Source organism: Muscardinus avellanarius, assembly GCF_963383645.1.
Source record: "Muscardinus avellanarius genome assembly, chromosome: X".
Taxonomy (NCBI): Eukaryota; Metazoa; Chordata; class Mammalia; order Rodentia; family Gliridae; genus Muscardinus; species Muscardinus avellanarius.
Window position 1 is genome coordinate 91,316,523 of NC_137792.1, and position 16,536 is coordinate 91,333,058.

Here is a 16,536-nt window from a genome sequence, read left to right on the forward strand (position 1 = left end):
CAGAATGAAAACACTAATTCCAGTTTGCTTGTCATAATAATCAGAATTTGAACATTGTCCTTAAGAAGTGAAATGCGATTTGGTGTTTAAATCCCTTGGTCACCCTTCCACTTCTGTAGTCCTGGTTAATCAGCTGCTATGTTAAAATGCCACTATGTTTGGGGATAGACATTGCTTCGAAACACTAACACAACATTCCAACAATGTCAAATTTTGTCCCTATATGAACGATAAAGCTAAGTTCTGCAACTGACTCACTGATGGATGTTTCACAAGGCAGAACTTATTTGACTGTGTTGACGTATGTAGATGAGCAGAGCAAGAATTTAAAGTGTATATTTACTGTTAACCCGGAAAACGATCCCACTGAATTTGACAATTTAGGTGTGGTTGAAACGGAACCACAGTCACGTGCATCATTCTGGTCTCCTGCAAATGCCACCTGAGCTTAACATCAATGTTTTCACATGCACAAAAGAAAGAGAAAAAGAGACAGGAAGGAAGAAAGGAAAGGAGGAAGGAAAGAAGGAAGGAAGGAAATGAAAAACGCAGACGTTTTATTCATCCAAGAATCAAAATAACTTAGTCTCCATCTATTAGAAACAGTAAATATAGAACTGTAAATCTCACTATTGTATGTATGATTGTACAGGGTTGCAAAGCTATATATAAAAACATATTTTGGGACATCAATATTTACATTAGTTATAACCCACTGAAAAATGAAACTTCCTACGCATGTAGCTTCACTGTAGGAAGACTGTGTTGTTCTTTCTTACACGCTACTAATCCTTTCACTAACCACATTGGAGGGATTTACTGGTAGCTCCAGATTCTCTACCTGCATCTCTATTCCCGGCTCATCTTCATTAGCCTTCCTAACGGCAGGTTCATTGGTATGCCGATAAATATTAACGTTAAGCTCCCTTCCAGACAAGGCAGTGGCTGCAATTCGTTGTACTTGTCTGATAGGGGGCTTTTTCTCGGGCTTGTAATTGCAGCGTAAATAGTTGGAGAAAGCCCTTCGGTAAACTTTGTTGAAGAGAGTGTACACCAGAGGATTAATTCCCGAACAAACATAGCCAATCCAAACAAACACATTCAGAAGCTTTTCCATCAGCTTTTGGTTACAAGATTTTTCGCATAGAACCGACAGAATATTAGTAATGAAAAACGGGCACCACATGATCAGAAACACAAAGAAGACGATTCCCAGGACTTTCGAAGCTTTCCGTTCATTGTTGATCGCCTGCATGGTGCCCCTAGGACGTTTTCCCTTCTTCTTCCGTCGGCGCGCATTTGGATCTTGGCTTGGGTTTGCAGGGTTCTCTTCGTCGGTGGTGTTCCTCTTGCAGCACTTGAAAAAGTCCAGAGTTGGTCCCAGCGGTTCGTCGGTTTGGCCACGCAGTAACATCAGTGCTTGTCTGCGGAGAACGTAGATCGTCAGGAAATACGTGATCACCATGATCGTCAGCGGTATGAAGAACGCCACGAAGGACCCAATGAGCACGAAGTTTGGGTCGTTGAGCACGCACGTTGTGTTGTTCACGAACACCTTGCTTTCATCCCTCAGGCCGATCACAGGGATAGGAACAGACACTCCTAAAAGAATAAAAAGAAGGTGGCACGTGGTTACAGCGCATGTAAGGATGGATTGGATTGGCAGAGTGGCATACGTTCATCGTCATTTCACTGAAGGAAACGTAAGACTGGATGTTTGTTGAAAGCGATTCACAGAATCATTGATAACCACAGTAGGCTTAGAAGTGTCCATTATAGAGATAAACTATTAGAGACACAGTTATGTCTAAAAGTGACTACCTCTCTTTTATTGTATTTCTAGTTCCTAAGACTGTCCTGGCTCTTAGACGGCAACTCATAGATATCTGTTGAATCAAGGAATAAACTCACATCTGTCCTCAGTGGTATTACTAAAGCCAACATTCATTGCTTCAGCATACTGTTACCTAAATTTTAAAATGTCTATGTATACCACCTATAATACTAATAATAGCCTATGAGGGTTGGAAGAACTCTATTACACAAAAAATAATCTATAAGCAAAACCTAAACAGATTATTTTTATCAAGTTCTTGTTGTTGATTTGTTTTTGATCAACTGTATATTGTTTCAAGGTCAAGAGACAGAGTGAGGATGGGGGCACAGTTCAGTGATAGACTGAGAACATTAGCAGGAGGCCCTGGTTTCCATCACCAGGACCAAAGAGAGAGAAAGACAGACGGACAGACACACACACACACACACACACACACACACACACACACACTGACTGACCAAATTGGGAGATAAACAGTTCTTTTATTTTCTCCTTTTTTAATATTTTTGCTGTGTTGGGGATGGAACCTAGGGGCATTCTACCTCTGAGCTACACCCCCAGTCCGACTTTTTATTCTTTATTTTGAAACAGGGACTCACTGAGTTGCAAAGGGCCTCACTTGTAGCCAAGGCTGACCACAAACCGCAATCCTCCTGTTTCAGTCTCCCAAATGCTGGGATTAGAAGTGTGTGCCACCACACTAGGCCCATTTCTCCTATTTAAATGAGGGGTTTGAGAAATTTTATTCGTAAGAATACTGAGTGTTGGGCATGGCAGCATAGACCTATAAACCCCATACTTGGGAGGCCGAGACAGAAGAATCACAGGTTCAAGGCCAGTCTCAACAATTTAGCAAGACCCTGTTTCAAAGTAAAATAAAGTATAAACAGTTAATTAATAAAAGGGCTGAGGATGTAACCTGGAAGTAAAATATCCCTGAGTTCAACCCCCAGTGCTAAAAAAAAGGAAAGAAAACATTACTGAGAGGCAGTATTCTAGAAAAACCCTTGTTTCAATGAATAGATGAAAATCAGCAAGGAGATAGGTAGGCGATCTTATGCCCAAGCCTAGGTATGAAACTTTGTGGGAGCTTTCAGAAGTAACTAAGGTAGATCTCAAAGAGGTCTGCATCAATAGGTCCGGATAACTTGCAAGTGAAATTCAAATTTTAATGTGAATTCATCCTGTCCGTGTCCATAGGAGTTGAAACCTGGGAAGATTGTGACTGCATTTTCAGGGTTCTGTGAGATTCTCAGGCATGCTGGCATGAACTGTGAGAAAAGAAAGGGTGTGAATGCACAAGAAACCATGGAGAATCTGGTATTGAACGTGTTTTAACTCTGCCCATGCCTACCTACAACCCTAAGCCTGGGAATGACATTCAAGTAGGAAAGGCTATACCACCTGGGAGATACTGCAGAGAACCTCTCCTTACACAACATATTGCCCCATATGAGCCAAGGGACCTTGGAACCCTGGTTGGGAAGTGTGGCAAGTGTCAGACTAGCGGAGAGAGAAGGAGAGTTTTCACAAAATTTGATGAAATGTGTGGGAGAATTTGAGCAGGCATTTAGGAATACGCCAAACAGCAAAACCGTATGGGTTATATTTCATAAGAGTTTAAAAAAGACAGGTAAGAAAACTCCCAGCTGTATTGCTAAAATATTCAAAATATTATAAATAAGCCAAGGGCAGTGGGACATGTAGGTTTGAGGCTAGCCTCAATAACTTTGTGAGATACTTTTAAAATTAAATACTAGAATAGTAATATACCAATAAAAGCATATTAGAAAAAATAAAATAAGACAGGGTTAGAGATATAGCTCAGAGGTAGAGTGCTTGTGGGTTCAATTGCCAGAATCACATAGAAACACACACACACACACACACACACACACACACACACACACACACACACTTATAACTATAAAGTACTCTCTAGAAAGAGTGCATATCAAGCTTGCCCCTGAAAAATTAGTATCAGCTTCTTAATGAAATGCTTTAGGGAAGGATGAGGCTAAAAGGAAGTATCTTGAGTTAAGGAAGCTAATGTGGGTTTGGGAAAAGAGGGAAGAGGTTCTAAAAATATAACCTATAAGAGAAAAAGAGGGAGAACTTTCAAACCAAGACAAATTTAAGAAGACTCTTAAATAATTACAATATGTGAATCTGCTTGGGATATTAATGCAAACAAAATAATTTTCAAAAAGATTCATGACATAGCTGGGCATGATGGCGCACGCTTGTAATCCCAGCATTTGGGAGGCTGAGACCTGAAGATTGTGGTTCGGGGACAGCCTCAGCTATTTAGTGAGGCCCTCTGCAGCTTATTGAGACCCTGTTTCAAAATAAAGAATAAAAAAAATAGGGCAGGGGGTGTAGCTCAGAGGTAGAATGCCCCTGGGTTCCACCCCCAGACTCTCTCACACACACAAAAAAGATTCACGACATAATTGGGAACTTGAACAATGATCAAATATATATCAAAATTTTGAAGAATGAAGTATTATGATATCTTAATAATTTCAAAATAATATGGGAGGGAGAAATGGACAGGAATATGGATAAAATGTGACAGTTAATAAATTCATAAATTAATCCTGGAGCTGGAGGATGAGAACAGGGGTCTTTGTTAAAGAATTCTGATATTATAATATTTGAAAATCTCCATTATGAAAAGTTTAATAACTTTTTAAGTAAAAATAATATATAGAGGTCCTTTTAGAAATAGAGAACAGCCGGGCATGGTGGTGCACGCTTGTCATCCCAGTGCTTGGGAGGCTGAGACAGGAGGATCGTGCAGGTTTGAAGCCAGCCTCAGCTACTGAGTGAGGCTCTCAGCAACTTAGTGAGACCCTGTTTCCAAATAAAATATAAAATAGGTCTGGGAGTATAGCCCACAGGTAGAAAACCCCCTGGGTTCTACCCGCAGTAACACACACACACACACACACACACACACACACACACAGAAACAGAGAAAATATCTATTAAGATTTCAGGTTAAAAAAAAGCCTCTAATGTCAGGCTCAGTGGCATATGCCTGTAAACTTAGTACTTGAGAGGCTGAGAAAGGAGCATCGTAGGCTTGAAGCCAGACTTAGAAATGTAGGAAGACCCTTGCCAACTTAGTGAGACATCATTTCAGAATCAAAAAACAAAAAGTACTGGGGTGTGGCTCAGTTCAATCCCCAGAACTAAAAACAAAACAAAACAAAACAAAAAACAACAAAAAAGTATTGAAGGACTTTGACCTTTGTAACTTTGGATGTGATGATTTCTGGAGCAAAATACTTGGATCCTTGAGCGGAAAAAGCTGTTTTGTCTAAGCATATTGGTAGAATAATTTGTTATATTTTCCTAGGATCCCCCAAAAAGATCAGCAGGGAAGATGCAGGTGAAGTTGTCCCTCTCCAGTCTCTGCCCCCCTACACTCCCAACACTGTGGAAACTAGAGCCCAAAGCTAGCGTCTTGACTGGGCAGTTTGCCTTCACTCTGAAGGCATCATCAACTGGGCTAGATGCACCTACATGTGGAGATTCAGCTCTGCGCAGGAAAGGCTAGGTATTCTTAGACATGAGATGTCTCTGGGGAAGGCTTTATACACTGGCCACATGATCAGAGGAAGCTGGTATTACTAACTCAGCTCTGTAGTAGTATTAGCTTGCATCTGTTAACAGATTTCTTAAAGGACTCTTGAGCCTCAAAGTAGGCCTCATCAAGGGACAATAGAAGAGGGAAGAGAGTCATTGAAGATGAGCCTGAAGTTGTGATTGTATTCATGAGACCACTTGTATCCCTGGCATCTGTTTGTATAATTTTCTATACATTGAGGAGAGGGGGATTATAGTAGTTGCCATTTACTTAGTTTATCTTTGTGCTAGGCCCTGAACCATGCAGATTATGGGCAGTCAATACAAATGTAAAATGTATTATCTCAGTTTGGGGGAAGTAGCTTAAACACTTTACCCAGTCCATACCGTTATAAATTTTGTGTTTAGAAACTATGAATGCAATCAACAAACAAGAAGAAATTCAATTTCTTTTGAAATATCAGAAGATTATAAATACCAATAACGTCAACAAAAAGAGCATTAATAATAATATATCATGCACAAACTTATTCAATACTTTAAAAAATTTCAAAGGTACCAGCAGTTCTCAGTATGTGGTTCAAGGACCCTGGGGACCTCTGAGACTCTTCTAGAAAGTTTTATTTTTAAGATTTTCCTTTTTCTACTGCCTGATTTTAGAATTACATTTTCCCCATAATTTCCAACTAGACAATAAAATGCAATATATCAAAGGCATACACATATGTGAGAACCCAAATCTTCTTGTATCGAGTTAGATATTAGGGAAGTTTTCTTTTTTTAACCTAAAGGTATTGATGATTTAATGAGAAACAAAATAAAAGTTTAAACCTACTAATAAATACAAATGAAATGGGATACATCATATTTGCACACATTACTGAACCACAGTGAGGATACTGAAGAGTACCATAAAGTACTCAAAATTTTCATAGAAGGAAAATTTTAAAAGAAGGAGAAATGAAAGAAGTGATTTGGTGACTTAGGGCTTCTGATAAATCTTAGAGAAGATGATTTAAAACATAATATTTTTCTAGGCTTATGGGAGAGACACGAAGTTAGTATATATAAGGTAAATAGATGGTCTGGTGTAGCATGTCTAAAACTGTTGTTCTTAAAATACATGCAGTATTCTTGTATTTTTTATTTTTGCAGTACTGGGGATGGAATCCAAGGACATTCTACTTCCAAGCGACACCCCCAGCCCTATTTTTTATTTTTATTTTGAAACAGGTTCTCACTAAGTTTCAGAGGGCCTCACTAAGTATTTATTTAAAAATAGAATTTGTTTTAGAAAGCATGAAACTATATCCTGTCTAAAAGTTAACAATTATCAGCACCTACTAATATTCCTGTAATATGACTGCCTGGTTTTAGTTCCAGTTTTTAAGGAAATTTTCAAAGCTATAAAAAATGCTTGCCTTCTCTCTAATTTTTGAAATTATACCTTTCATAAAATGCTATTTATGTTGACATTAATTGAACCCATTATTGTTGCTTAAAGTGAAATGATTCATTAAAAATTTAAATATTTCTTAGTTTAATTTCTAATATAATAAATATAATACAGCCCACATAACCAAAACCAAAATCTTTGGAGTCCTCAATTATTTGGAGTCCTGATACCAAAGAGTTTGAGAATTGCTGGTTTGTGTTAAGGGATGAATGAGGATGAAGTTATTTAATCAGGCAAATGTTTAAAGTCTTTCTTATTTTCAACCAATTCATGTGCTACCATAATATTTGGCAAATATAAACACCAGCAATACTAGCATTGAATACTTAAAATGCATTATGCCATTCACTTGCATAAAATTCTGAAAAGCACATATTATTCGGTGAAGTTAACTTCAGGAAAATTAAGTAAATTAGGCAAATATAATGGGGGCAGTTTGGGATGTTTTTTAAAGCCTTGATTTGACCCAGAAGGACAATGAAATACCAATGAGAACATCAGGTGCCAAGAACAAGAATGGCATTACAAAGCACTGCTTTTCACTGAGTGCTTCGGATTTGCCACAGGCCGAGCCAGCTTTTTTATAATTGTTATAAGCTTTCATATATTGTTTTATTTAACCCAGCCAAAGACACACAAAGAATTATGAAGTAGAATCACTTAATGTTTCTGAAATTAACTCCAGTATGTTTGTATCAACTTTCTTAAAATTCTAGAGACAACAAAGGCAAATTATAATTCACTTTCTGCTGCAAATCTCAGGTACTAACTACTTCAACTAATAAAATAGATATTTGTATACATTATTTTACTCTGCTCTGGCAAAACCCTGAACAATAATTATTATTTATTAAGGTTACTTAAACTTAGAAAAAGTATCTTCAGAAAATCTATAGGCTTACTTAGCATTTTAGAAACACTGACTTTAGCAATATATAGCTCAAATTTTATTCAAATTATCACTAATTTCTTTTACTATTATTTTATTTATTTAGTTTTACTATTATTTTATTGAAAGTATGATGTTATTACTACAACTTCTGCTACTACCACTACTCTCATTCACTGACTGCTTATGAGTGCTAACTCATTTTGGCATTTTATCTGCATTTCCTACTTTATGTATTATCTCATTCTAATCTCATTGAAGCTCATTTTTCATTTAAGTTATTTTATTGAAAATAAGTTAAAAATGTCTAATGATGTTTATACTACTTCCTATAACCTTGAATTCATGCAACACAGATCATTTCTCTTCAAACAAACAAATAATACCATTTAGCAATGAAATGAAAATGCATTTATTGCAAACATCTTTGAACTTATGAAACCTCTTCCAATAATACTCTCATAATTATGGTTGGCTAGCTAGCAATCATAAAAATAGTTGTCACTGTTAGTAAGCCTTATCTAAAGACCTTCTTTTGACATCTTCTGGTAAGAACAAAACTACTCAACAGCAAAATTTGCAAAACGAGTTTCACCAGTATGTTAGTGATTTTGTGCAAATAAAAACAATCATAATAGCCAAAGGGAGAGAGGTCCTTAGCAGTTTCATATGCCACAGAGGGGCTTATAATCTGAAACCTTACCCCTGTCTTTGTAAATATGGTTGTCATTGGTGATTATAGAGAGAATAATTATACCATATAGAAAAAATTGCCAAGGAATGAATAATAAATAAAAACAATGATGTGAAATAGAATAAATTTCCTAGGACAGTTTGGCCAGTATCAAAATGGAAATAAATATTAGAGAAATTATCATTGAACTGCAGTTATCTCAGAGCTTACCTATATTCATGAGTTGTTTTTCATGGTGAGAAATGGTTTACAAGAAGACTGTGGCGGACCATATAAAACCAGACTGCCATTAGAGGTATCTCACTTCACAGAGTCAGAAGTGAGTCCCTCGAACATAGCAGTCAATAGCAGAAGAAATACTACTCTCAGAGAATATACAAGACAAAACAAGAGGACTACCCCAATTCTCAGATGATAAACGCTACTGGGAGTAAGAGAAAAGCATTTTGTATATTTCTGGTAAAGAATTTGGTATGATGCTTGGTACAGTGAGACAGTGAGATTCTCAAGGAATTCTGATGCAACTTTGGACCATCAGGACTTTTAGCTTTGGGAAGAGTAGGACCACAGAAATGCATGGGAACAAGACAGTGACGTTAACGATAATGCTAAGAAGTCCTCAGATAACATGGAGGGAAGTTGACCTAAAAGTGGGAGACTGTAAACAAAAAGCATGAGCTAACAAGAGGAATACCTGGGGACTGTAAACATATGCTCCTATAGGAATTTGTGACACAGACTCGAGATCCAGAGCATCTTAAGTGAACTCGTAGTGACTCAGGGAAGAACCCAGAGAAGGCACAAACTTCCAAAATCATGGGAAAGAGAAATAACAATGGAGCAGTGAATGCCAACAACCCCACGACATCAGAATCTGATAACACAGAAATCCACAGATCTCTAGAAGATCAAATTAGGAAAATAACTTTAGAAATAATAGAGGACTTTCTAAACGAATTTAGAGAGAGTCAAAAAGAGATAAAGGATGCAATTAATGAAGTAAAGGCCTCAATTCAAAGTATAAACAACAGATTAGACCACATGGAGAATAGAATCTCGCTTCTTGAAGATGATCATTCTAAAAATGAACGCGTAGTTTCTAATTTAGAAAAAAAAAAAAAACCCGACAGCAGGAATCTGACATTGAAGAAATATGGGCCCATTTCAAGAGAGCTAACCTAAGAATAATTGGAATAGAGGAGGGAAAAGAAGATGAAACCAAAGGGATCAACAATCTCTTCAAGGAAGTAATAGCAGAAAATTTTCCAAACATAGAGCAAGAGGTCGTCGATACACAGGTCCAGGAAACTTATAGAACTCCCTTTAGACAGGATCGGAGAAGAGGATCCCCTCGCCACATAATTGTCAAAATGACTAATGTGGAAGCCAAGGAGAGAATCTTAAAGGCAACAAAAACAAAAGGCCACGTGACATACAGAGGCAAACCAATTAGAATCACTCCAGACTTCCCAAACCAAGTTATGAAAGTCAGAAGGGCTTGGAGTAACATATTCCAAACTCTGAAAGAAAACAACTTCCAGCCAAAATTTTCCTACCCAGCAAAACTATCAATCAAATTAGATGGGGAAATAAGAAGCTTCCATGACAAACAGAAACTGAAGGAATTTATGTCTTCAAAACCAACGCTAGAGAAAATACTCAAGGAGATTAACTGCAAAGAGGAAATGGGTAATACACACCAGAACCAAAGAAACAAGAATTCCCATCCAGCAGACAACTAAGCAAAGAAGAATAAACAGTATCTCAAACAGAAATAAGATCTTAACATGTTGGGAATTAAAAATTATCTCTCTATAATCACACTGAATGTAAACGGCCTCAACTCCCCAATAAAAAGACATAAAGTGGCAAAATGGATTAAAAGCCAGAATCCATCCATCTGCTGCTTACAAGAAACACACACCTTACAAGTAAAGATAGGAACAAACTCAAGGTAAAGGGCTGGAGCAAGGTAATCCATGCTAATGGTACTCGAAGACAAGCAGGAGTAGCAACTATGATATCAGACAAGTTAGATTTCAAACCCAAACTTAGTAGAAGAGACAAAGAAGGTCACATTTTACTGGTAAAAGGAATAGTCCAGCAAGAGGAAATAACAATAATCAACATCTATGCCCCAAACTTAGGGGCAGCTACTTTCATAAATCAAACTCTTTGTGACATGAAGTCACACATAAATCCCAACACAATAATACTGGGAGACTTCAACACACCTCTCATAATACTAGACCGATCTTCCAGACAAAGGGTCAGTAAAGATGTCTCAAACTAAAGAACACCATTAACCAAATGGACCTTTTGGACACATATAGAATATTTCACCCAACTACAGCAGAGTTTACATTTTTCTCAGCTACTCATGGAACCTTCTCCAAAATAGATCACATCCTGGGACACAAAATGAGCATTAGCAAATTTAAAAAATGTTACATACTTCCCTGTGTCATTTCAGACCATAATGGAATGAAACTAGAAATCAACTATAAGAAGACCCAGAGAAACAACATAAACATGTGGAGACTGAACACCACACTTCTGAATGAAGAATGGGTCATAGAAGATGTAAGAGGTGAAATCAAGAAATTTCTAGAAACAAATGAAAATAAAGAAACAAAATATCAAACCTCTGGGACACTTTGAAGGCAGTATTAAGAGGAAAATTTATAGCACTGAGTGCTCACATAAGAAAAACAGAAAATCTTAAAATAAATAGCCTTATGACACACCTCAAAGCCCTTGAATAGCAGGAACAATTGAACCCCAAAGCCAGCAGAAGATGGGAAATTATTAAAATTAGAGCAGAAATTAACGAAATAGAGAATAAAAAAAAATACAGAAAATCAACAAAACCAAAAGCTGATTTCTTGAAAAAATTAACAAGATTGATAAACCACTAGCCAACCTAACTAAAAAAAAGAGAGAATCAACCCAAATTATGAAGATAAGGGATGAAAAAGGAGACATTACTACTGACAGCGTAGAAATCCAGAGGATTATAAGAAACTACTTTGAAAAACTATACTCCAACAAAATGGAAAATCTGGATGAAATTGACAACTTCCTAGATAAATACAACCTTCCTAAACTGAGTCAAGAAGATATAGAACACTTAAACCAACCAATAACAATCAAAGAGATTGAAATAGCAATAAAGAGCTTACCATCAAAGAAAAGCCCAGGACCAGATGGTTTCCCAAGTGAATTCTATAAAACCTTTATAGGAGAACTAATCCCAATACTACTCAAACTATTTCTGGAAATAGAAAAAACCGGGACTCTCCCAAATACATTCTATGAAGCTAACATCACACTAATACCCAAACCGAATAAAGACAGTTCAAGGAAGGAAAACTACAGGCCTATATCTCTGATGAACTTGGATGCAAAACTATTAAACAAAATACTAACAACACGCATTCAAAACCACATCAAGAAAATCATTCACCATGACCAGGTAGGGTTAATCCCAGGGATGCAAGGCTGGTACAATATACGAAAATCAATCCATGTAATGCATCATATAAACAGAATCAAAGACAAAAACCACATGATCATCTCAATAGATGCTGAAAAAGCATTTGATAAAATTCAACATCCATTTATGATAAAAACACTGCAGAGAATTGGAATAGAAGGAACATATCTCAACATTATTAAGGTAATCTACAATAAGCCCACTGCCAACATCATATTACATGGGGAAAAACTTCAAGAATTCCCCCTAAAAACTGGAATGAGACAAGGATGTCCACTATCACCACTTCTCTTCAGTATAGTACTAGAGACTCTAGCCAGAGCAATAAGGAAAGAAAAGGAAATCAAAGGAGTACAAATAGGAAATGAAGAACTTAAGCTTTCACTATTTGCAGATGACATGATACTATATTTAGAAAACCCAACAAACTCAACCAAAAGGCTTATAGAACTGATCAACAGATTCAGCAAGGTATCTGGATACAAAATCAATCTTAAAAAATCAGAAGCTTTCCTGTACACCAACCATAAATTCACTGAAACAGAAATTCAGAAAACACTTCTACTCAGGATCTCCCACAAAAAAATGAAATACCTAGGATTAAACTTGACCAAGGAGGTAAAAGATCTCTACAAAGAAAATTATAAAACACTGAAAAAAGAAATCGAAGAAGATCTTAGAAGATGGAAAGACCTTCCATGTTCATGGATTGGCAGAATAAATATCATTAAAATGGCCATCCTCCCAAAAGTGATCTACAGATTTAATGCAATGCCCATTAAACTACCAAGATCATTCCTCACAGACATAGAAAAATCAGTCCTTAAATTTATCTGGAATAACAAAAAGCCCAGAATAGCCAAGGTAGTTCTCAGCAACAAAAACCACGCAGGAGGAATCACAATACCTGACTTTAAACTATACTACAAAGCCATTGTAATAAAAACAGCATGGTACTGGCAAAAGAACAGATATATCGACCAATGGAGCAGAATATAAGACCCAGGAACAAGTCCACACACTTTCAGCCAATTGATTTTTGACAAAGAGGCCAAAAACATACACTGGAAAAAAGATAGCCTCTTCAACAAATGGTGTTGGAAAAACTGGTTAACCTTATGCAGAAAATTGGATGTTAATCCCACTTTTTCACCCTGTAAAAAAGTTAACTCACGATGGATCAAAGACTTGGAAATTAAACCAGAGACCTTGAAGCTCCTTGAAGAGGGCATAGGTCCAACACTACAACACATAGGCATAGACAAACATTTCCTCAACAAGACCCCAAAGGCACAACAAATTAAAAGGAGAATCAATACATGGGATTGCATGAAACTGAAGAGCTTCTGTTCAGCAAAGGAAACTATCAAGAATCTCAATCGAGAGCCAACAGAATGGGAGAAGATTTTTGCCACCTACACCACTGATAGAGGACTAATATCTAGAATATACAGAGAACCCAAGAAACTCAACACTAAGAAAACAAAGCATCCAATAACAAAATGGGCAAATGAACTAAATAGATACTTCACAAAAGAAGAAATTCAAATGGCCAATAAATGCATGAAAAATGCTCAACATCACTGGCAATCAGAGAGATGCAAATCAAAACTACCCTGAGATTTCACCTAACTCCAACTAGAATGGCCATCATTCAAAACAAAAACAACAGATGCTGGCAAGGATGTGGAGAAGTAGGAACTCTAAGACATTGTTGGTGGGATTGCAAATTAGTGCAACCACTTTGGAAAACAGTATGGAGAATCCTCAGAAGAATGGGAACAAATCTCCCATTTGATCCAGCAATACCACTGTTGGGTATCTACCCAAAAGATAGGAAGCCAAACTCCCAAACTAATGCATGTGTATCTATGTTCATAGCTGCACAATTCACCATAGCTAAACTATGGAACCAGCCAAGATGTCCATCAACAGATCAATGGATTACAAAACTATGGGATATGTACACAATGGAATTTTACTCAGCCATCAAAAAAAAAACTCAATTACATCATTTTCAGGGAAATGGATGGAACTGGAGGACATAATGCTAAGTGAGATTAGTCAGGCACAAAAAATAAGAAATCAGATGCTTTCCCTAATATGTGAGAGTTAGGGGGAAAAGAGGAGCAAACAAGACAACCTAAAGGAGGAGAAATGAGGGGGGAAGAGGAAAATCTCTAAAGCTTACAATGTACTTAAATATATCGAAGTCAATCACTAAGCCAAGCAAGGGAGGGAGGGACGGGGAGGGAATGGGGTGGGATTTGGGTAGGGGTTAAATCAGCGATGAGTACATGTTTGTACACACAATTTTTTTTACCCCAATAACTTGTATGAATATAATGCACCAATAAAAAAAATAAAAAAAATAGGGCTGGGGGGTATAGCTTGGAAGTGAATGCCCCTGAGTTACATCCCCAGTACCAAAAAAAAAGTACTGGTAGTATGAATGTGTGGCAGGAATTATCAGGGCATATACAGAAAGAGGAAAAAGGCAAAGAGACAAGAATGAATGGAAAAATTAGCAGAATTTTTAACTGGGTACAGGAAGTAGTTTAAATAGATACTCATTGGTTTGGTTAAGCAACCAGACATAAAATGAGTGAATATATTTACATTGGTATGGATAATGAGTTGTTTAAAAAATAAAATCAGATAGTAAATATGATCTTTTTTCTTTTTCAATATTTAGAAATTCTCAGTAATGATCATGATGCAATTCAACATAATTAACATTTATAAAACATTCCACAGAACAGCAAAAGGTGAATTCTATTCAAGTGTTTGGGAAAGTCTAGCCAGGAAACACTAGAACATAGCTGAAACACACACAAAAAAACTAAGTTTCAAACAATGTCATAGTATAAAGGGATTGAAATCACTTAGGGTCTGTTTTCTTACTAATGTGGAATTTTCAAAGAAACAAATGAAATAAGATATCTGGAAATAACCCACATATTTTCAAGTGAAATTGGAACTTTTCCTAAGAGAGGTCTTTGGCTCAGCCATTTAAAAGTATTTAAAGACTGAAAAAGCACAGAATGTGTTGCAGACAAAAATGAACATAGATGGCAAATTAATAACACAAGATACTTGGAAAATAAATATCACACTTTTAAGTGACCCATGGATCAAAGATCATCAGAATTTGTTGGATTCAGCTGCAGCTACTCATTGCAACAAAAGTAAATCAGTTGCAAGAAACTGGATTAGTTGTGTGATCCTGGATATATTATGAAAACAATGGGCATTAGTGGAAAATTAGTTTCCATTAGTAGAAACTGCAAAATTTGAGTAAAATTTTCACTTTATTAAATAATGCTATACTACAATGCTGGTCTCTCATAGTCTCTCTCTCTCTCTCTCTCTCTCTCTCTCTCTCTCTCTCTCTCTCTCTCTCTCTTTTTCTCTCTCCCTTCCGTCCTCCCTCTATTTTTTGTAGTGCTAAGAAATGTACCCAGAGCCCCTCACATGCTAGGCAAATGTTCTACCACAGAGATATATGCTCAGCCCTGCATAGTTTCCAATTCTTGATAAATGCTTATGTATCGATACATAAGCATTTATCTTTAGCAAAGAGAGTCTAAGATATTTAAAAGTATCAATTAAGAAAAATATTGAGAAATACAGACTATATATAATTTAGCAAAGGAGGATGAGGGATGTAGGAAGACTCTAGTTCTTTGCAATCTTTTGTAATCTAAAGTCAACTCAAAATTTTAAATTTTGTCAAGAGACAAAGCAGATCAGTATAAAATCATAAAGGGACATAATCATTTATGAAGAGGATATTAACAATTCCAGTATATGTGCATCTAATGTAGGAACACCTTAAAACATATAAAGCAAATATTAAGAGAATTGAAGAAATATATAGATAATGTAATAGTAGATAATAGTACAATACTAGTAGGGGATTTAAATATCCCACTTTCACAATGGGGTAGAACATTTAAACAGAAAATCAATAAGAAAATAATAGACTTGAATAAAACTATAGACCAAATGAACCTAACAGATACATACATTGAACATTCTATATCAATAGCAATAGAATACATATTCTTCTTAGACACACATGGAACATTCTTCAGGACAGACTGAATGTTAGACTTAACAACTTTAACAAATTTAAGAAGATCAAAATCATATCAAGTATGCTTTCTGACTAGAACACTTAACCACTTAATTTTATACCTTAAGTGCTAGAAAAAATAATATATTAAGCCTAAAGTCGGCAGAAGGATGAAAATAATAAAGATAAGTATAGAAATAAATGACATAGAGATAAAAAAGACACTTTAAAATATCAATGTATAACAGAGTGGGTATTTTGAAAAGATAATTAAAATTGATACACTTTAAGCTAGACTAAGAAAAAGAAGACTCAAATGGGCAAAGTTATAAATGAAAGGGGAGACATATACAAAACGAACAGCATCACCTTCATACCAAAGCCAGATAAGGATAGTATGAAAAAATTATAAGCCAATATTCCTAATGAATATAGATGCAAAAATTAAAATTGCCTCACTATCAGCAATGGACAATACTATGGGCATAAAAT

The 16,536-nt window shown here is 36.3% G+C and overlaps 1 protein-coding gene across 1 annotated transcript in view; it reads right to left on the reverse strand.

The window, feature by feature from the left end:
* Positions 1-775: 775 nt before the first annotated feature.
* Positions 776-16,536, reverse strand: part of HTR2C (5-hydroxytryptamine receptor 2C) — a gene marked incomplete at both ends in the record, with an annotated part of 109,466 nt that continues 93,705 nt past the window's right edge. Inside the window, one exon of the mRNA XM_080718606.1 lies at positions 776-1,602. Coding sequence (XP_080574732.1) covers positions 776-1,602 — 827 coding nt within the window. The remainder of the gene's footprint in view (positions 1,603-16,536) is intronic.